The sequence below is a fragment of the Aphelocoma coerulescens genome, chromosome 6 (assembly GCF_041296385.1).
Source record: "Aphelocoma coerulescens isolate FSJ_1873_10779 chromosome 6, UR_Acoe_1.0, whole genome shotgun sequence".
NCBI classification, from domain to species: Eukaryota; Metazoa; Chordata; class Aves; order Passeriformes; family Corvidae; genus Aphelocoma; species Aphelocoma coerulescens.
Window position 1 is genome coordinate 12,275,233 of NC_091020.1, and position 23,322 is coordinate 12,298,554.

General features: G+C 40.3%; 1 protein-coding gene across 4 annotated transcripts in view; it reads right to left on the minus strand.

Annotated features, from left to right (window-relative positions):
- Positions 1-792: 792 nt before the first annotated feature.
- LOC138112349 (L-threonine ammonia-lyase-like) overlaps positions 793-23,322 on the minus strand; it is a 32,013-nt gene continuing 9,483 nt past the window's right edge. For all 4 annotated transcript variants that reach the window (XM_069019260.1, XM_069019258.1, XM_069019257.1 and 1 more), the window contains 9 exons: positions 19,829-19,945; positions 18,701-18,942; positions 14,383-14,548; positions 13,838-13,934; positions 12,872-12,947; positions 12,041-12,166; positions 10,649-10,816; positions 10,279-10,336; positions 793-2,545 (listed from right to left, as the gene is read on the minus strand). In XM_069019260.1, coding sequence (XP_068875361.1) covers positions 2,447-2,545; positions 10,279-10,336; positions 10,649-10,816; positions 12,041-12,166; positions 12,872-12,947; positions 13,838-13,934; positions 14,383-14,548; positions 18,701-18,942; positions 19,829-19,945 — 1,149 coding nt within the window. In that variant the 3' untranslated portion in view covers positions 793-2,446. The remainder of the gene's footprint in view (positions 2,546-10,278; positions 10,337-10,648; positions 10,817-12,040; positions 12,167-12,871; positions 12,948-13,837; positions 13,935-14,382; positions 14,549-18,700; positions 18,943-19,828; positions 19,946-23,322) is intronic.

Sequence of the window (23,322 nt, forward strand, 5' to 3'; positions counted from 1 at the left end):
ACCCTGGTATTATTATATTCACATATAAAGTGTTTATCATTGAAGAGTGATTTACACTTTAAAGTATATTTATTCTTAAAACAATAACAATAAAACCAAACTGCAAATATCATGTTTGATATTTTAAGTACCTTCTGGACATCACCTTCCTTCCCCCCACCCCAAACACATTTCCAAAATCATATAGTGATTTCAAGTGCATTGATTTTTGGTTGCTCTGTGTGCTACATCTTCTCGCCCCAGGTTTGTGAAGACTTGCTAAATGCAGTTCCCACTGATTAGGAAATAAGTTGTTAATGCTCTGAGCTTCTAAAACAATAAAGTCCAGGATAATACAAAACTAGAAACCAAGTATCCAGACAGCAGAACCTGTTGGCCACTACTGAGAACTTTGGTTGTAAAGTTCCATTTCTTCTCATGTAGGTACCTGAGACACCCTCAAAATTTCCTGAGACTTTTGCCAAAAGACATGAGAGGGTAATTAGACTCTTATCTATAGTGGGTTTACAGCCCCAAGTCTGCTCTTTGATGATATTGGTCATTTCTTGTTCCAATGGAAGTAGCAAGTATGTAATATAGAGTCTGTCATCTATTTCTATACAGATTTCTTAAACTCTTCTGACAGTGAAGAAAGGAGTTGTGTCTGACAGGCTGTGATTTACAGGACCAAGGCCTATACCCATCATTCTGGATGGCAAGAAGGGAACAAAACTAACCATTGGGGCATCAATAATTTTTAGTTCCATGTACAAACCAATATGGTCCTTCCAAAAACAGACTAAATCTGTAAACTTTTATTTTTTTTGTCCACCATTTGTGAGACTCTACTCCTGTTCCTTTGTGAACCACAACAAGAAGGAGCAAACAGAGTATTTCCAGAAAAATAATACTGCAGAGACAGCCATAGTGCTGCCCTCCCCATCCCATCTTGCCTGTGTAAGTTAAGCTACAGAGAGAGATGGATCATAGAATCACAGAATGCTTTGGGTTGGGAGGGACCTCAAAGATCATTTAGTTCCAACCTCCCTGCCACGGAGTTCTGTTCACTAGACCAGGTTGCTCAAAGCCCCAACCAACACGGCCTTGAATCCTTGCAGGGATGGGGCATCAGTAACTTTTCTGGGCAACCTGAGTCAGTGCCTCACCACCCTCACAGTAAAGCATTTCTTCCTAATATCTAATCTAAATCGGCTCTCTTTCACTTCAAAGCCATTGCCCCTTGTCCCATGCCCCATCCAGCTTTCCTGTGGGCCCCCTTTAGGTATTGGAAGGTGCTATAAGGTCTTCCCACAGCTTAAGTTAAATTCTGCCCAAATGCAAAGGCACAGCTGTGTTGTGTGCACATTCAGAAGAGGGCCTGAACTGCTCTTACATTTCTTGCCATCCCACTCTGTTATATCACTAGTTGGTCTCTGCCTGTAGTGATAAAAATGGTATTTAGGCCAATGTGTTCTTTGTTAATTGCATTAGCCATGTGCCTAAGACTTAGGCTTCCTCTTCTCCCAGCACTGCCTTTGGCTATTAACATTTAAATATATGTCACTATTAACAGTGTACTTAATCTGTCAGGTGAGAGGGATACAGTCTGTTTTAGACAGATTAAGATGATCAGTGGAATGCTAACTACAAAATTCACATGGGTACAGAGACCCCTTTTATATAGAAACACAAGCCAGTTTATATGTTACTTTTTATACTGGGTCTCCAAAAGCAGAGGGAAGAAATACATTTTGTGTTCTGTTCATGAGGTCTAATCATACTCAATACTTTTTTTTTTTCAATTTCTGCAAAATATTTTAGAATTTTATTTTGCAAATCAGATCATTTTCCCTTGGGAAAAAAAGTTAATATTATATTGGCTTTTATCTTCCAAGGGTTTTTCTGTCTGTTTAAATCACCTTCTTTTAGCATAATTTTTCCTCACATGGTAGCAAAGATCAGAACATAAGTGTGTTCAACCCCACACACATGTATACATATATATTCCTGAAGCAGATTTAGCAAACAGAAAATTGCTTCTGGCTTGGAAACAGAAAATTTCTGTACCTGTAGTGTGGCTAAGTCCAGCAGAAGGAGCTGCATTACTTTAACAAGGGGCATCACAATCAAAAGACCTTTTGGAGGTCTATATTCAGATGTAAAAAGAAATGCCTTCTCCTTGTTTGTTTATGGAATATCATTGGATTCTACAAACTAGCTAAAATCCAGGCAGTCAGCTGATAATGAATTATGGAATTCCAACACCAGCAGAGACTAAGAGTTTCCCTTAGCAAAACTAAAGTTTTGAGTTTAACTTTACTACATTTTGAGCAGGAAATAAATATCCTGAAACTATTTGCTAACTGTCCAGCTTTGAAAGATAATATTTGTTCTGAAAGCCTCAAGACTGGGGCTCTGTAGAATCCTTGCCAGAGGCCCTCGTGCATCCCCCCCCGTGCTGCGCCCGTCACCGCTCGGTCCAGACAGTTCTGGGGTAACGTTCCAAGAGCACATTCCTCAGCTGGGCTGTGTGGATCTTGTCTCTGGTCTCCACAGTGCAGATGACCTGGAAAAAGAATTAGGACCATTCCTGATGGCATGGCAGCAATCTCAGGCAAATTTCCAACTTAATGCTAAAACACACTCATAAAAACAATCAGTTCAACATAAAAACTCTGGACCTCACATCCACTGTCTATGCAGGTAAGAAAACTGACACTGGAGACATCTGGGGCTCTTCCAGCCTGTCTGCATGACCATAAAACCTTCCAAAAGCCCTACTTCATTGCCTTCAAAGTTTAAATAAGACAGGCTGATCCTCTGCTGGCTCCTGGGCAAGGTACTTGTCTGCTCTTGGCCTCCCTGCAGACATCTGTTGGTAGCTTCTCTTTTCCATTCCCTGGGGTATGTACGTGGCATTGCTGCCACCTCATCCACCTCTGACTCTTACCTTACCACATTTCTGTATTCCTAGCAAGTGTTTGTTCTAATACCTCCATCCTTCAAGCATTTTATATTCTCCTTCTCTTCTCTCTCATGGAGTTATCCCCCAGTTCTTTATCATCTCTGCAATATTCTGGCTGGTTGCACTTCTCACACACCTTCTTGCTTCATTCTGGTTTTTGTTTGCTTATTGCATCACTCCTAGTTTTCTTTTATGGTTGTTCTGCTACTAAATAAAACTAAACTCAAGCAAAACTAATCTTGATCATTTTTTTTAATTCTTCACTTTCCTCCACAGGTACTGTTGAAATCCTGTCATGTAGCCACTGAAGATAATAACTTCAATGGCATCTTTCCAATTTTTCTATAATCTCTCCTTTTTGCATACTCACATCTTTGCCCCATCACTTGAAAGCCTGGGCACTAGCAAAGATGAGGCACCAATGTGAAGGTGCAGAAGGAAAATTGTACTTCACAATTTAAGACTCCTAACTTCTACCACTGCTGGCCCTGCTGGAATTATCACTGGTGTCAAAAGTGCCACATGGAAAAAAGACCTCACAGAAACGTGGAAATCTAGCAAGGAAAGGAGCCAAGATAAGTCATGGTACAACTACAGAGAGTTCATTGTAACAGGCAAATCTCCAGAGAGCAGAGAAAGAACGAGCATAGTAACCTGATGGTGGGCTGCTCCAGACATGCAATGTTCCTATCAGAGCTGCATCGTTTTTAGAAAGCAACAAGGCAAAAAATACTCAAATTTGTTTGCAAGGACATTTCTAAATAAGAACCTCAAATTCATGTTTTATGGAACTTTTTAAAAATAACAATAAACCTTTAGCAAAACTGTTGATGAAAATATATAACACTCCAAGTTATTCTAAATAGCCATAGCTCACTTAATTAGGAAACTGGCTACACCTTTTCAAATATCCATCATGAAATAAGCCACATTTCTGATCTGGTCTTGTAATTCTTCGCCTCTTGTGCTGAACATAGTTCTATTTGGTTGGTTCTTTGGAATGCAAATTAGATGCTAATTTCTTTCTTCTTCAAAAAAGTGGGATTTAGTCTCAAGAGAAGGGCAGTCATAGAGGACAAGTAATAATGAGGAAAGAGGAGAGAACACAATGATTGGGAAAAGTATCTGAGAACACCAATGTACCAAACACCCATTACCCATTCCCTGGTTCATATTAAATCCCTAAAGCTTTGCAATCATATCTTCAACAGGACACACTCGTCTCTCACGGAGTCTGGAATTTAAAAAAGCAACATTTTCCCCCTTCCACAGCAATCATGCCTGTTTTGTCCTGAGTAAATCAATTACTGCTCTTGGAAGCAGTCTGGACTTGACAGATTCAGCCCTGAATATCTGGCAGCAAGCAGTTGCTGTACCCTGGGAGCAAGCATGGGGAAGCATTTTGATTTATGGTTAATTATCATCTGTGCCCTTTCCTTTCTGCTCATGATGGCAACCAGGCACACCTCACTAGACTGGAGCCAGAGAGCTTCTGAACAGGTTAGATAAACACTGTCTTTTTGTTCTGAGCATGCACCACATCCAGCAGCTGATATGGGAGATACCATGCTGTAGTGTATCGTAAGAGTAGTAACAGCAAGAGCAATGGTAACAACTCCAGAAATTCATCTGACTTTTCACAGTTGTCAAAGAGAGGAATAGAGAACGTTTGCTCCCAGCAGGAGTGAAGAGAGAATCACACAACACCTCAGGGCAGCTACAGATCTCAGCAGCAAGGAAGGCAAGATTTTACTTTCTTGCTTAGACTAAGACAATTTACACTGCAGTTTTACTTTCACAAACTGCTCTCTCTTGCTTGCTTCACCTGGGAAGCATCATTTACATGAGTGTCCAACAGGGCACTCCTCACATTCAGGGGGAGGTTAATGAGGTTATATTTATGTGGGATGAAGAAGCACCCCAGTACTACTCACCATAGGAGGCTGCATAGCTATCAATGACCTAAGAGTAAGTGGCCCAAAATGGTCTTTTTTAAGAACAAATGGCAGAACCTATTGCCTGATCTTTCTTGTACACCAGACAAGATAAATTTTTCTCTAGTTGTCATAGGTTACTTTAAATTTATTTCATACTGACAAGCCCTCAGAATTATGCATGGGATTTTTGAACCTGCAGAGCCCTTATTGGCTGCAGGGCTGCCTATGCACAGCACACCTTTCTTTTCTGTGTATCAAGAAACCCCACAAACCCACCAAGAACAGAGTGCATTTTATGAGTTTCTCTCCTACATATCACGTCTTTGCTGGATTTAATAAATAAATAAATAAATGTCTGGTCCAGTCAGACCATTAAAATAACCAGCCAGATGGATCTTTTACTGCATTTAAAGTTCCATTCCCTGTGGCAGGTAATCTAAAGATATGTTCCAGCCAAAGGGTTTAGTCAGCCTGTAAGTTTTTGTCAGAGAAGGCCTACAAGTAATTAAAGACAGAAGAGATTTCACTGAATATGGATGGCTTGTGTGTTTTATTTAATGACTGGAAAGAACTGAGGCAGCAGGACAAAGGCTAAAAAAAAAAATAAAGGAAAAAAATGATTACAAGTTATTACTGTGCAATACCAAATCCAGATGCATAAATTCAAATACTCATAGAAATTACACTGATTTCAAAGAGAGGAAATTTCATAACTTCCCAAAAGAAAGAAATTTGCAAAGTTCTATGCTGAATAGGGAGGGCACCTCTACTCCCTCTTAACTGCAAGTTCTCATAATGGAGGCACTTCACCTTTTAGATCATATTGTCCTAGATTTTAAAAATTAATTTGGCATGCCTCTCAGCTCCCTGATGCCTACTATCTGTAGGTTGTGTGTGCAAATAAAAACAGTGGGTGGACATGCTGAGCCAATGTTAGAGAGCAGAGGAAATGTGAGTAGTCCTGCTGAATCCAGAGAGTTCAGTCTTTTGTGCTTTTCCAGGCTCAATGTAAAGCTAATACTAAGTAACTAGTGCAGTTCTTTACATCTGGGAATCATCCATTGAACATTTGTATACTCCTTCTTTAATTCTAGAAATCATATTCATTATATTTTCTTAAGCTGATTTTGTAGGATTTGCATAACTTAGTATTCATGATACACCACATTTAGCAACATTATAGGTTTGTTTGCATGAAAGTCACTGGAGTTAGGAGTGAAAACTTTATTTATATATACACTGGTTTCAGTTCCATATTTAGAAAAAGGGGTTTCTTTTTTAAAAATCAACAACTGGGCAATTTTCTGAATTATTCAGTAAACACCCAGCGTAGGTTACTTCACATTACAGATTATTTGGTAACAGCAGCTCGGTTGATGGTTTGGGGATCAGCTGTCAGATCATCCCCAAGGTCAGAGCAATGGAATGCTTGAGAAAGAGTGCAGCAGCTGTCAGCTGCTTGTGCAACCTGAGCCCTTATCTTTTGGCAATTGGTGCATTCAGGTCGGCCAGCACGAGCACGAGCACGAGCAAGCCACGTTAGGTAAGGCAGGTAACGATCCACCAGGAATGCTTGGGCCCTCCCCAGAGCCAGGCTCCAATTCTCCAGCTGGGGCAGCCTACTCTGCACCACATTCTGCTGTGGAACGCCATTGGAGAACATGACCGAATTCTTCTGGAGGGCCTCAGAAGGAACGGAGTGCTGAACTTCCCACTCCCAGTGTCTCCATTTTGTAGTTGGGGAACAGAGCATGGAAGCAGAGCCTTGCCCAGGGTCATGCAGGAAATGCTTTAGGAATGATAGCATCCTTCTGCACACTGTAGCTGTACAACTGCCTGCTCCTCTGTATTTGCTCCACAGGGCAGTAACAGGGAATATGTTGGCAACTGGGGACTCCAATCCAAAAGATTCCTTTCCAGCCTTTACAAAATGCAAGTTGGCCCAAACAAATTTATTTAAATTGACCAGAGCAGACTAAAATAATTTCTTGAGTTCTGGCCTGAGGTTAATGAACTGTATGAGGAAAAAAGGTATTACACCACACAAAGCCAGGAATTCCAGCACCACTGGGAGAATGCGTAATGTTACCGAAAGGAAAAGGAAATATTTGATTTATGACTTAGCATTTTCTTGCACAGACAAGAGGGACAAGTAATGTGGTGGATGTTCTTTTTACAGCTGGTCTCTTCCAAGTTCTTCAAAACCACAGCATAGTGAAGCTCCTGAGAGGTTTGAAGCGAACAGACCAGATGACCCATAATGTCAGACAGGAGTGAGGTGAGAGGGAGCACTGCCACCACTGCAGTGCAAAATCCACCCACTGAAAAGCTGCTGGGGCAGTTCAGGACCTTGCAGAATCCTCCTGGACCTGCCAGTTTGATTACGCTGTAATTTCAGTGGTGAGAAGACTTTTCTAGAAAATTCATGAGCTGAAAGATTTTTTTTTTCAACTACGTTGCACAAGTCCAAAAATTAGACTTCATTAAGCAGGCAAGCTGCTGATCTACTTCATAGCAAAGAACATCCTTACCTTATTAAGTTGTTGATTTTGCTCATTGACTTCTGAGTCAATAGTAATATGAAATTAAAGGGACTTAAAAGGTTTTAAAGAGGTTTACAGATGGAAGCAATTTAAGTGATAAATTATCCCAATTGAATCTGAGGAATATTACTGATGGAGAACAGAGAAGTTCACAGAAGCAAGTTGTAGCTTCCCCCCATGAACTGGGTTGTCCTTTAGATCTCTGTATCCATTTAATTTGTGATAACAGATGATTTTTTTCATTAGCCCTGATCTTTTTTTCTGTCTAGATATTCCCAGCCATCTAACCTCCTTCAACAGCTGTAAAATGTGAAGCCTACCAAACCAGTTATTTGTCTGATTTGCTAAGAGTTATCTATTTCAATACAGGGACTTTGGAAGTAGCTTCCTAACCAGTCAGGTAAGAATGAATTAGGGTGTAGTCCTCTGCATGAAAGAAATCCAGAATGAGTCACAAGGGAAGAGAATCTAAACTGGAGGGATAAGCAGGCAGAATCCTAAAGAAACTCCCATATTGTTCTCCAAGGAACACAAGCAGCTGATCCCTCTGCACAAGGCACTTCATCATCTAATATAGACATATTCCTTTCTTATTTTTTATTGTAAAAAAAAAAATCTCTTATTTTTGTCATTAAAATGTCCCAAAAGTTTTTTTTTTTCAGAAGCGTAATTTGAACATAAGATTTCATTTTAGAAAGTCCTTACTATTTTATAAAATCAGACTATCAGAAAGGATCTTCCCACAGGGCATTCCACATGTGAACTAGAAGAACAAACACTAACCCAGAAAGGTATTTCACTAGAATGAAAAAAAAGCCCAACCAAAGCAGCTCTATCATCCTGATAAGTGACTAGAAGCCAAGTTTCTCTTCTTTGGAAATAAAAGACTAAATCTAAAAGGATGATTAAATACTGAGGCAATAATCTTGACAGGACAGATTTAGTGTTTCAAATAAGCATCTATGCTCGCTGGTCTGTTCTGCCAGACACCTAATCTATATCCACAGTCAAAAGCACACATTAAAGTCAGAATGAAATGGGTATGGCTGCAATGCCTTTCTTGTTATTGCCACCAGTACAACACAAGGTGGTAATTTTGGTTCTTGATTCAGGTTTAAATTCATGCTTAATTTTAAGTGCTGTGATTTACATAACAAATGCTTAAAGTATTTTGATGACACAGGTCTTTGGCTCTTAGAAACAACAAAGAAAAAAAACAAAACATCCCTCACATGTATTAGCTTTACTATGAAAATATGTACTTTTTCCTGTATCTGGATAGAGCAAATTAATTTTGATGCTTACATATAAACTCTATATTTTTCCCTTTTTGATTACATGTGTTTTAATTTCCAAAGAAAGCTTCACAATTCACTAGGTGTCACCAGACAGAGCTTCCTGCAGATGTCTGTACGTCTGGGTCACTACTTTGTACTTCACATCTAATTATCCAATAGCCTCTCCCAGACTGATTAAAAGCCATCATGCAAATCCAATATCCAATTAAATTATTCAGGGATGCAAATTCCCCCCCTCAACCTTTTTGTAGTGCAACACTGTCAGATTCTTGAAGTGGACAGTCAGTGAAAATACATTGTGTTTAAAGTGCAGAGAATAGCACATGGCACTGTTTTCACTCACGGCCTGTATTTACTAAAAACTAAGAATAAAAACCAAAAAAAAAACCAACAACAAAAAAAGCCAAACCAAACCAACAAAAAAACCCACCTAAGACAGTAGATTTTGTTTAATTTGCTTAATAGCATTAATAAAAACTACAAGCCTCACTCCATATAAATGGTGTTGAAAACTTTTTAAGAGTTAGAGGGTTTGTTGAATCTAGCCTTCAGTGAAAAGGGTTTCCAGAGCTAAGTTAGTCACTCAGTGGGACTTATCCACCTCGTGCAGCGGGTGTCACGCTATCTCCAAGTCACCCAAAGCAGTGAGCTGGCCTATCATTATGGCACACTGCAGAACAATGTGGGGTAAGTCCTTGATGCTTGGCAGAACTGATGATATCATGTACTATAGTGATCTTTAATCTACCTCTTCTTTATATCTGCAAGTGAAAAGATTGAGCAGGCTTTTGCATCCAGGCGGGAAATTAAATGTAAAGGCCAAAACCAAAGAACTTGTTTACCCAGTAACATTTCTGCACCCCAGTTATAAGCCTGTTCAGCAAAGATCTCTAATGTAACTTGTACCTGAGGTTTCACAAACTAAGCCAGGTTGGACCTGGACAGTGATAGCATAAAATCAGTAGGACCACACCTTTGCCAAACCAGTTGAAATAAGAGATAAACCATGAGACAAATGGTCCTTTTAAGAGACACCATTAGCTGGTAACACCTCTTCACTGTTACAGCATCCAGTACTCTACAAAGGAATAATGATTTGCCTTTGTGCTCTAGTGGATAAGAAAAAAACCTGAGGCCCTAGTTAAAAAGCTAGCATTCCTTGAGAGTAAGGGTGTTCTCTACATTACTTTAAGACAAATGTCAGACAATTACAGCCAGCCTACACAGCTCGCTCTTCCAGTTCTGGATGGATGCTGCAGCTTGCTCACCTCCTCCAGCACCCTGCCACACATATCAGGAGGTTCAGAACAGCAATAGTGCAACACAACACCTGGAGTATTTCACCAGGATGTTGCAACAGCAGGTAAAACTGGTCCTGTGTTATTTATATGCCTGCTAAGTGCTTGGCAAGAAGCTGTATAACACAGAGGAAACAATCTCTGACACTGCACACTCTGTTGGACTTCTTCAACAATGGCATAAAGAGACACAGGAAAACAGAATAAACCAGGGGAGGCCAGTACTATTAGAGAAATTGAAATGGCATCTCATCTTACCTCAACAGTGAAGAGCTCAGATGTCACAAATGTGCGTTCTTGTTTGATATCCAAAACTCTAGATCAAATAAGGGACAAATTAGAGATCACAACAATCCCCTGTCACTGCAAAACAGTTTCCGTAAGTGTTTGGAGAGTAAATATCTTTCCTTCTTTCTGAATTAGACACAATTCTATGCTACAAAGGTGTTTTCAGATTAGAACAAAAATGAAGGAAATAAAAACTTTTCTGCTATATAACAAGAAAAAACTTTTGATTAATTAGCTACTCATAGACTTGGCTTCAGAGACATTTGGAAACATTTACCAATCTTTAAGTAATCTTTCTGCTACTCTGTGATTATATTTTCCAACTATTAATCTGATTTACCTTGCTTCTTCCCGAGCCAAAATCTCCAGTAGCTTTGACATGTCTCCTGGGCAGTCGGAAATCACAAGGGAAAATCTGCACACTCTGTTATCGAGGGTCAGGGCATGAGCTATGCACTGTTGCAGCAAATGTAATTCCAGGTTTCCACTGCATATAACAACTGCCACTCTGAAAACAGACAGAAAAATAGGAGTTTTGACTTGCACTTGCCTGTGTAAAGGGACCATAAATCATAAACACTGCATCAACATCAGCCTAAGGTCTGCTAGAACCCTCCCTCACTAAGTATTAAATGTCGGAGGGCTCCTGGCTCTCAGTATCCATTATGAGCAGGTAGGCGAGGCCTAGAAGCAGGCTGCATTTGTTGGCCTGAAGTGTTGTTTTCATTTCGAATTTTCTGGACATTTTAGTTTTGTTAGAGATAGTTAGTTGGAGAATTGAAGGTCTAGGTTTCAAGTTTTAAAAATTTGAAATAATTCTCCCCTGGAAGTTCTAAGTTTCAGGCTCTTACTGATCAGACATCAATAGGTATGTTCAAGGCTTTCTGTAACCATTGATTAAATTCATCACAGCCCTAAAAAATGAGTGCAGAAATTTTTGAAGGGCAAGTGAAGAGCCATACGATTAGTCTATGAAAGTCTCTCTCTGCAGAGCCAAATCTAACCTGAGACCAAACCCTTGCATTTTCCCTTTTATTTTATACTGAAAATTGCTGCTGTTCTGTGTGCACTCTGTCAGCCTCTTCTGAAGAATTGCCTCAGCAGTATTTTAGTGTACAATGCTATGCACTGGAAATTTTATTTTGTCTTGAGGGCATGTAAGTTTAAATACATTCTGGACTATGATCTGAGCCAAGGCTCAATCCACTTAAGTGCTGAGTCCTCAAGCTAAGAAGCAAGGCAGCACTTACCCACACGTTCAACACTAAGCACAAGGATAATCCCTCTGACTATGTGGACATTTCTCAGGACTGGGAGGTGCCACTGGGCGACTGCAGCAGACAGCCTAGCTCCTGTCCCACCACAGACAGGGCTGGATTCCACAAGTGGAATGAGAGGAGACAACAGGCTGACAAGAGCAGGATACTGTCCTGGCAGGTGTGACAATGCCTTGTGGAGCTGTACCTGCCTTTCCCCCAAACATCTGAGAATCGAGGAAAGGGACAAAATTTGTCAGGTCTGCAGGCTGGCATTTGTCTGGTTCAACACAATCTTAACACCTGTGACTGGCCTAGTCAGTCTGAAGTTTCTGCCACCAATGAGGCCCTTGCCAGTTCAGGGGCAGGAACTGCTTTGTCACCCAAAGAAGAAGTAGCTTTTCACCGTTTACCTGGGACCAAGGTGCTCAATCCCATGCTTTTCCACAGTTCCCTATTTGCAATAGCTGCTGTACCTTTTACCCTTCAACTCAGGCAGCTTCCCTGCCACCAATGCTGCAAGTCCTATGGCCCCTTCTGCATCAACCGTGGCTCGTTCATACTCCAGCAGTCTCAGCATTGAAATGAGGATGTCCTCCTCCCTGAAAGAGAGAGACTTGGGTCAAAACAAATCAAATGAGCTCCCAAAAGCAGAAGATAATACATTTATGTGTAACTGGGTTCTTGCCATCTTCCCAGATACATATGACCACAGAGTGGTGTTACAGAACAGTGTGCTACTGGGGGTGAATGTACACCTCAGACTCATTATTAACTGAAAGACAGGATGGCTTTTTTTTTTTAGAAATATTACCTAAATCCTAGTACTAAGTATATTCCACAAATTTGGTCTTTTTATGAAGATTCAGAAGAGGTTTGTCAAGGGCTGCCTTCAAGTGCTGTAGAACACAAGGAGAAATTTTACACCCAGAGCACGACTGGGTAGTGGTGGCAGGTGAAGTTTTGGCCAAGGGGTCAGTCTGGATGACACTTTTAGTCATATCACTTAGTCTTAGGTAGTCCTGTGAGGAGCAGGGAGTTGGACTTGATGATCCTTCATGGGTCTCTTCCAATTTGAGATATGCTGTGATTCTATGCTATGTGGGTCTGAGTTCAGTGTCTTCAGTGCCCCTCTTGGAAGGAAAGGTACCCCATCACCATGATCCCAGTCTCTGCATGATGGCAACTCCTGCCAACCCGCTCTCCACTGCACATGCAGAACCACCATACCCTGGTGGTACAGCACATTTTTCATATACAATAATGTTCATCCGGTATTATTCATTTCACTGTTTTTCTTCACCTACCTCACAGCAACAACTTTATCCACAAGCTTCCCAGTCAGCTGCAAAGAATTGCTGCCAAAGCAAACTCCGCTCACATCTGCAGATTTCAAAAGACAAAAATATGAAGTTGGCTGCTTTAGACATATTCAACATTTTTTAGAGTCCTGGTGGGTCTGTACCCTTAATGAGTGCAGCACACTGCTGTTACATGACCTTAAGTTGCTTGATTTTTTTCATATAACAGAAATGTGTTTGGTAATAAAAGAAAAAATCTCATAAGAAGATTTTGCCATTTTGGACACCTTCAAGAAAATTCTGATACTTCACTGGCATTGTTGCAGTGTGAGAATGACCCTGCAGCCCAGTGCTTTTCACTGTTCAAAGGGGCTTGAAGGAGAGGAGACCACAGAATGACACTGGGCTTGTTAGCTCCAGCAGGACAGTTGGCTAAGAATGCACACACAGGCAGAGCTTATCAAGAGAAATTAGAAGTTTCTTACAAAACTCCCATTTAATCCAAAACTTCCAGAGATTTGAACATCAGGCAAACAGGATGCTCTTAAATTACTTAACAGTTGAGGTTTTTTGAGCAAATAACATGGAAACAACTGTACCATTTATAAACACTGTTGTTCTGAGAACAGCTTTGTGTCTAAATATTCAAGCGCTGCATCATTTTCCTGCCTTTTCACAAATTAGACTTTTACACAAGAGCTTTCCCATGGACTGCACAGGTTTAGATGCTGTGTGTGAGCACAATGTTCAGATAAATACTCTCATATTTCCATGCACACTGGAAATAGTATTGTACCCCATCAGGGTGGTGGGGGGAAATGTGGCAGAAGTTGTTCTTACAGCTTGAACTAAATTCTGACTCTTCAGAGAATTCCCTTAAAATATCTTTGAACTGAAATAAGAAAGTAATATCACTGGAGAAATCTGTTACAACCTTTATTTTACCTCCAAAAGAATACTGCATTTTCTCACCTCCATAGAAGTGATGATTGTTGGAGGCCTGGTCTTCAGTTGGGTGGCCAGCTTTTAAGGACTGTTGCAATACTGGGAAACTTTCAGATTCAACTCCCTGAGGAAGAGAGATGTTGTCACATTCTACAGAACCAGTTGTAACAGAAGTTACCACCAAATCAGACAGCAAAACCTACAGAAAGTTTCTTCTTCAAATTAACAATTAATTTCAAGTTGCAAAACAATCATGCTATCACTAAACTTATTCTGTGGCTTACTTAGGACCAAATTTTTCCAATAAGAACTTATTTCAAAACAGAACTGGATTTTATTTGCTTTGGAAAAGTCTTCCCACACTTTTCTCTTAAATCCACCCAAACAGCCAAGGGACAGGCGCTTTCCTGGTTCTTAAGGGTCTTCTCTCAGGCAAAAGTCCACAGGATCAGATAGCTCCTGTCCCCAGCATATGCAGTCTCTGGAAGTGTCAGTAGATACCAGGTTTTTTTGTAAACAGCTGTGGTGAAAGCTGCCCAAATGCAACACTTAATAGGTGAAAGGCAACTTACAATTATAGAAATATGTGGGTTGAGGTGTTTGAGTGCAGCAGCTGACCCTGCCAGCAAGCCACAGTGGCCTCCTGCAGGGAAAATCACTGCGTCCAGCTTTGGCACCTGCTCGTACATCTCCAGCCCCACGGTTCCCAGGCCTGACAGGTAGACAGCACTATCCTCCCTGTGGGAAGGAAGGGCACAGATCAGCAGGGGTCACAGATGTCAGTGCAGTAATAATTCAATCTACTACTTTCAAGACATTGTTCAGCAGAAAAAGATAAATATGAGAGTAAATCTGCAGCACATGAGAGGAGGAGGTGATGCAACAGGACAGTGCCATCAGATGGACCATCGCATGCTGCTACCTGCTGGGAGAAAACTCACGCTGTAGACAAGCCCCTCAAAGAGTCTTCAGACTGAAGAGCACTTAACTCCCATTGTTATCAGGTGTTTACAGAGAGAAGTCATGTTTCCATTGCCATCACTCCCTTCAGTTCCATAAAATTTAAATGTTGCAGTCCAAACTACAAGCAAAGCCTCAAAAAGAAATCTCCTCTTTACTTATCAGTGGATTTAGTGTTTGTGATGAATGGAAATTTTCGGGAGATTTAAGCAGTGTGTTCAACCTCACAAATACCAAAGAGGTTGCTAGAGCTGTCTTTCCATAGTCCAGGGCCAATATCTGATACCTTTGCCTTACCCTGGAAGGGTAAGCGAAGCATTTAGTCATGCCAAAATATGCACTGGTAAAATACTTTCAGGCAAATGTAATATAAAGAATAGGGACAAACAGCCCTAAAAAATTGAAGATAACTCTGCTATACAGTCACATGACTGACTTGTATCTATTTCTAAAAGCTGGTTTGCATTTTATTTACAAGCTAGCAATGACGTAAATGTAGAACTATACATAAGAAATATGAGCTCTCTGTACATTCTGCTTTTTCTGGCAAACAGCATTATAGATCCAATGACTTTACTCAATTTACTTGACCCAAGGATGTTTGGGTACTAGGAAACTATTTTTATTACTGTTAGACATGCACAGAGAGGCTCAGCATAGGAGCACAAAATTTCTGCAAGAAGGAGACCAAGGCCCTTGAGAAGTTACCTCACATATATATCAAGACACAGAAAATTCCTCAGGGCAAGGAACTACATAACTATATGTATACTACCACTACTATATGTATACTACTATAACTTATGTATAACTACATAAGAAAGGATAGGATTAATGAACTTCAACTCCTGTAGCACATCCAAAGGCAAAAGCAAGAAACCATAGTGGGATGGGTAACTGAATCCTTGTATTTATTGTCTTTATCAAGCTACTGAAGGAGCTCTCTCATTCTTATACGTGACAAAATATATCACTATCCTCCTGAACAATTCTGGAGCCTTATTTCCAAAGAAGATTCAGATCCAAGTTTGTGGAGCTACCCCTGCCATGGTTACATGGGGTACACAGGAAGCTGCAAAAATGAATGAAGGCTTGGGATATTCAGTGTAGGAATAAAGCTTCTCTAACAACTGAAAACTGTCCCAATGAGACTGCTCTGGGCATGGAGAACTGTTAGCAATTTGAATCAATAATTCAGATCATCACTTTTTCCTTGCTAACATCCAGTTGAAACATCAGTTCACTGAACAGACTTCAGCTTTTATAATAAAATGTGTGATTTTCTTTGCATTGTGACTGATAACTTTTGCTTTAGGAAAACAAACACATCTCTGAATATCATATGCCTTTGAGGTAAAATGAGGGAACAGGGCAGATAAATCTAAAGACTTTAGACTAAAACAAGCATTTTCAAGCCAGACCTAGAAACTTGGATATTTGTCTTCTGCAATGTCAGCAATCAAAGATTGGCTGTCAGGCTTCAGTTTTCCAATGAAGTTTTGGTGTAGCAGCTAGAAGGCTCCGTTCCCATCTGTCCCAAGTAAACAGCTCAGAGTCTTGTGGATAGAGTAACAGACTAACCAGATCACAAATGACCAGGTTTGATCAGCATTTAGATAGGGAGTTACACGAGAAAAATGGGCTCTCAAGGAAGGAAGGTGTGTAATTCAATCTGCAGCACTCTTTCCTCTCTGATTCACAAAGGAATCTTTCTCACATCCTCACAGAAGTACTGAGTTAGTTACTGGCAATAGTGACATTGCATTTATAATGAGGTCCTGAGCCCCTATAGTTAGTAAAAATTTCATGGCACCTAGGCAGCAATTAGGCAGACTAAATGATTGAATTCCAATTTGAAAAATCACATTTCCTTCCTGGGATTTCCCAGGAAGTTGCAGCTGGGTAAAAAGTGTCCTTCACCTACTTGAATTCTTGTACAGTCATTTTCATGACACAGTATTTTAATTGCAGTCAAGAAATGGGAAGAGCTGACAATGACACACCCAGCTGCAGGACAGTGCCCATGCAGGTACAGCCAAAGACAGTCACGTAACATCTGCTTCAGGAAGGGCAGAATGAATGACTGGGTGAGGAGACCCAGAGACCAAATCGCTGGGGATTTTATACAAGCTAGAATCAAACTGAAATAAAATGACATTTTGGAAGTTCCAGTCTAACACTTGAGAGATCAGCTGGTATTTTACAAGCAGCTTTGGCATGCGACAAAGAATGTGTGTCAGACCCACACTGGAGAAAACTGGCTATCCATAAAGGCCCACATTACACTGGGAAATACCAGTCTACACCTAACAAAATATTTTTCAGATATCCTACTATGAAAAGGCTCACAATTGCAGTGGGGGTTTATTCCTTATTTTTTTTCAGTGAAAAATTGCATCTGTGAGGTTTTAATTAAACATAGTCACAGATTGAATAACTCTGCTTCTTGTAACCTGAAACAAATCAGAGTGCTTTAATATTATTAATGGTAGTGTGTACATTTAGAGTTCCTCAGTGTTGGATGCTGAAGTCCTACGCATGCATTGTCCCTGGAGCTTCATGACATGAGAATATCTACCTTAGGTAACTTAAATCATTATCTGGGGAGGAGGGAAGATTAAACATCAAATTACAATAAAATAATTTAGTTCTTGTGTGCAAACGTGATAGCTGATGCAAGCTAGCTGGAAATTAACCCATCAATTGAAAAATGGCTGACAGAAATTTGGAAATCACAAAATTATGGAAAACTGTGGTTTTCAAAGGAACCTAAAAGTGTATAAAATTCTTTGGGATTTAGGGCACCTCATTCTCCACCAAAAATCCCAGTCTGGGACAAGACTGTGCCCATGGTGACAGACCAGGCACACGAACCAGCCCTGTGTGTCACTGGCTGCTGGCAGAGCTGGCAGAGGAGTTGAACAGTACAGTTTGTAATATTGCCTTCCCAATGCACCAGCTGCGAAAGAAGTGAGGACTTCCTCTGTTCTGCTCATTCCGGGACCTTCTTCCCAAGCAACACCACTCGTTATTACTGTATTTAAGGCAGCAGTGCCTGGGAGCTGGAGGGGAATGGGCACTCACTGCAGAAGATGCCATACAAACACCAAGAGCGGGATGAAGCCCGCACAGAAGCAGCAATGGTAGGGGAAAAATAACATTCCAGCTCAGTGCATCAGAGGGATGGACCACTGTTAATAATTCACCCCTCTGTGCTTTTGGAAATCCTTCTTGAAGAGAGGTGGAAAAAAAAAAGGGGGGGGGGGGGGGGGCAGAAATGCATGAGAGTCTACAGAGATTAAAGAGAAAAGGGAAAATGTATCTGTTCTAAGTATTTTTGCCTGTCTTATCTCATTCATGTTTTTGTTACATCTGCCTAGTCCAGTGACCTCAAATAGTTCAAATTTAGATTTATGCCCATCCTTAGCTACTTTAAATATATGTGTGAAGTAGCCTCTTAATAATCTTTTTTTAAAGGCAGTATCAGTTTTGCTCCTCACACCAGATATGTGCAAACCTTAGAGCATTAACCTTTTCTTGCTCCACATTATCTCACTGAATTCTTTGCATTAAAGATTAAATTCTACCCACCTAACTTCAAAGAGAGAGACCAGAAATGAACACTAGCCTTAATGCTTTCTGACAGAGTTCTAAAGAATTAACCTACAGCCACTATCATATTAGCCCATAGAAATCCCTAATCACAAAGTTTGCCTAATTTAGGCAAAGAGAAGACTGTTTAATTTTGGTCTCCATGCCCAGCTGTTACAAAGAGACATGATTTGTGCCTGGGACCATGTAAGTGTCCATATTCCAGGTTAAGAGGAGCATTTTGATGAGCTGTGAGAACATTTTAATGAAACTAATTGTTTTTGCAGAGCTGTGCGAGCATCTAATCAGATCTTTCTACTGAGCCTGGCTTTCACTTACTCTTCAAGGTAGAGGTAGCCATTCTCCTGTGCCAGCCTCCTTGCGTGCACCTGGGAATCCTTAGCGGTAGTGCCGTAGGAGATAACCATGGCACCGTAGTCGCGGCACATTTTCACCCTGGCCGGAGCTGTGCTGGTTGACACGATGACAAACACGGGAATACGGAGCTCTGAGGCATGGTAAGCAACAGCCATGGAAAAGTTACTGTCCGAAGCCACGATCACCCCTTTTCTTTGCTGATCCTAAAAAACAGGGTTGCTTATTGCACATGATATAGCGTCACATAGTTGTCCCATATGATCCTGGATCATTCTAATGATCTGATTTCCTTTTTGCCCTTTACTAGCTGATTGAATCAGGATATTAGGGTACAGTGTATGCACGTCTGGTATGATCTCAGGATTTACACACAAAGCTAAAACAGCACAAGATCAACCCCTGTGCCTGCACTCCTCTGGGTTCAATTCTTGTTCCATTGGAAAGAGCTGAAAAACTCCAACTGATCACAGAAGAGCTGATATCTGGTCCCTCAGAGCCAGTATCTCTGCTCTGCCTGTATGAAATTATTTCAAGCTTTCTTTTAATAAAATATTTAATTTATATTGTTACAAAAGGCAGGAATAACCACTGCTCTGGGCTGCTGTCTCATGCCTATTACAACAATTATTGCTGCAGAGACTCAATAACCTCCTATGACAAATGATAAACAAGCTATTCATGTAAGAATACTGAAATTCATTACAAAATCAATTGGTGATCTAGATCCTTGTCATCACTCATTGTAATTCAATTTCATCATCACCCATTAGTTTGGTGGTTTCAACATATCAGAACCACAGTACACATGAAAACACTTGCATCTAAATGGCACAGGAAAATGCTCATGTGTCCATTTTGCAAGCTTTTGTTTCAAACATTAAGAATTTCACCAGCAGATCAGCCAATTGTAAATTAAGTAGTATTTTACATTCAGACCTCTGTTCACATGCTGTGTTCAGTAGAATGATTCTAAAGACATGAAACACTGTGATTCCATGGAGATTAGAGGTAAATTTATCTCCAACTCTGCTCCATTTTTGTGAAGCAGAACTAATCTAGTTCTTTTTGAATGCTGACATTTTGCTATACCTGAGGCAATGACATCAGAAGGTAAAGTACACCCCGTTCCTTCACAGATCCCGTGTACTGGAGGAACTCCTTCTTCAGGTAGATGTCCATCCCATACTGCTTGGATAGCCTAGAATACTGGAGTAGATAAATAATATTATGGCAATATATCTACTATTAAGAAAAATCTCCCACACTCCATCAGCTGCCTGTTGAGGTGTGAATTCTACTGTGTATGAGCTCTAAGAAGTAAAATCTATCATCTCTTTCTTTAGAAATACATGACAGTGTGTTGTTACCTACCAGGTCCTTCTGGTCTATAGAAGTGATTTTCAAACTCACAGCACTGAAATATGGAACACATGCCATTAAGAGCTCTGAAGATAGCACTTGTTTGGGCCTTACTGTTCAAATACAGGCATTAAAATAAATATTTTCAATTATCGCAAAACCCACGTTTCCAGCACTTGCCAGAACTGGATATTGAATATCCAAAAAATAAGGTCATCATCTAACAGATACAAAAGCCATCAGAAAATTCCTCCTTGAGCCCCATTATGGCTCTGCTGTGGTTTCTGCCACAGATTCACTACTGAAAGTCATCTATTTTGCATCCTAAGGCCAGTAGACTATGAGTGAAGACATTGCTTACTCAAAGAAAGATGGAAATAATAAAAAAACTATTTCCCAGGACTGCAAGTGTAAGCAGCAGCTGTTTGGAAAAGCTTAGTGTTTGGAACAGAAAGGATGCCTGAGCTGAGGGGAATTAGCAAGCACATTACACGTGATGCAGTGCCCAAGTGCATGATTTTAAAAAATTTTTAATGGCAAATATTTGTTACGTTTTACAATAAGACACTCCCAGCATGTATCAACATATTAATTTCCTAATATCATATTCACTAAACCAAGAGTTTTACACTAGACAACTTATGAAATAGAGCTGCAGAAAGCCTGTGGGTGCCAGCTCCCCAGGCTTACTGCAGCTCTATTTCAGAATTGGCTCCATCTCCTCTATTGGCTGCCAAAGCAAATGAGGCCCTGGTGATTTAGGGGATCAAGTCCTCATTTAAGATAAGTCACAAAGTGAGACAGATTCAGAAACAGCATGACAAAATATTTATCTCAAGCAATATCTGGCGGTGTCATACATAAAATGTATTGTGTATACACTAATATGTACTGACATGCTTTTCAGACTGCGGGATTTCCAAGTGAATTTATGTAAACTAAATATATCTGAAAGATACTTGCTTTGAAGTATTCAGTTAAACTACATGTTTCAGGTGAATGTTTCAAGGCTTTTTAGTGGATTTACAAGTATATGTTAAGTTTCTCACCCATAGGTGGGGCCAGATTCTCTATTTTGCTTCTGAAAATCGTGACATAAGATCTACCACTTGCTGCTCCTTTGCAAATCTGGCTGCAGAACTGAAACAATGGAAAGTGCTTAGGACACTAATAGGATAATAGTTTATATCCTAAACATCCTAATCTATGGAGAATGTCTATGCAAAATAGAATAAGAACACTATAAAAGAAACACTACTAGTTCTTCACATACCATACTTGTTTTTGTAGAGAATCTTGGATTCTGGAGCAAACAATCAGAAAAAGGATTTAAGGAGATGAATGCTGTGAATAATAAAGTTGCTAAGTCTACTATATTTAAAACTATGTCATTAAGTCACTCTTTACCCCCCCAAGGTGGTGTACTTTAGATTGATATTTTTCTTTAATTTTGATACTCAGTATTTTAAGTTATCCTTTTCATCTGCCTGTAACTGAGGCTCTCTTCATATAGCCTAAATATAGCAATTACTTCTAACAAAGCAGGAATCAGTGCTATTTTCAGCTGAACTGACCTGATGTGTGACCTCATAAGACCCATTGAACCTGTAAGATTTCCCTTTAGTCACCGTGCTCTTATCTAAGGACTAGAGATACCATGTCTAACATACAACAAACAGCACAGCCTCCCTCTGGCCTCCACAAAGCCAGCACAACAACCCTTACATCTCCTTCATCAGTAGCCAAACCGGGTGTGCAATTTAATGTCAGCTCCTTGTTCTCTTATGCTCACTACCCCTTTGGCATGTTACAATTCACTCATGATGCCATATCTCAGCTCCAAGGCAAACTCCTGTCTAAGGAAACAGGATGCTCCATCCATGGTCTTACTTGCAGATTAAGAATCACCCTGCAAAGTGTTTCTCACTTCAATTAACTGACTGGAGTACAGTCACACTCGCCTTTTAATCTAAATAAATGTCCTTGAAAGGGGCTCTCAGTGATGAGTTAAAGGTTTTCTGTGTTTTTCTTGACACCACTCTGTGTTTTGAATCAATGCATGAAATGCACTAATGACTTCTGCAGGAACATTGCTTTGAATAACAGCAGTCATAAGCTATTTTCACACTAAAATATACAGGTTTTTTATATGAACATAGGTTTTCCACTATTCTGATAATTTAAAAAGCATAGTTCATTAAAAAAGACTAAAGAAAGTGAGACTGTTTAGCTTGACACACTAAATGCAGAAAGGGGATACAATTGGGTTGCATAAATCTGTCAGGGTCACTCAGGAAAAAGGAGCTATTTAAGCTGAGGGGTGTCATGGTTTAACCTCAGCTGACAACTAAACACCATCCTACCAATAGCTCATTTCCCTCCCCCTGTGCTCTGGGGAAGATGAGAATTGAAAGGCTAAAAGTGAGAAATCTCATGGGTTGGGATAAAAACAGTTAGTAAGAATAAATAAATAAATAAATAACAATAACGACAATGTAATTAAAAGGAAAATAACACAGAGGGATACATAAGACCCAAGAAAGACAACTTTTGCAATTGAAAACAATTGCTCACCACCAGCCAGACCCTGAGCCACAGGCTCCCAGCCAACTTTTGCCCTAATTTTATTGCTGAGCAAGGTGTCATATGGTATAGTATGTCCCTTGGGTCAGCAGTTCCAGCTGTGTCCCCTCCCAACTCCTTGTACATCCCCAGTCTTCTCACTGGTGAGGTGGAGTGAGGAACAGAAAACGCCTTGACTCTGTGTAAGAGCTGCTCAGCAGTAACAAAAACATCTCTGTATTATCAACAATATTTTCATCACAAATCCAAAACACAGCCCTATACCAACTACTGTGAAGAAAATTAACTCTACTCTAGCCAAAACTTCTCTGCATTCTGGCCAAATCTTTTGTCCCACCTTACAGCCACAAACTGTCTTGTACCGTGTCTTTTGACACAAAACACACTTCTTCAGTAACATGCTATAAAAAGCCCAGCTATCTTTATTTTGGGAATGCTAGGCTAAAACCCCACACTGGAAATAGTTCTGATGTCTCTGGATCAGCAGACATCATCTGGGAATGGGGACAACTACTACACCTTGAGGACCCAACCACTTCGCTCCAGGGACTGCTAACCCCAAGCAGGGACTGAGATTGCAAGATCCTATCCCTGTGCATGCCAGAAAAAACAATCCACAAGAATTCATTGAGAGCATGATT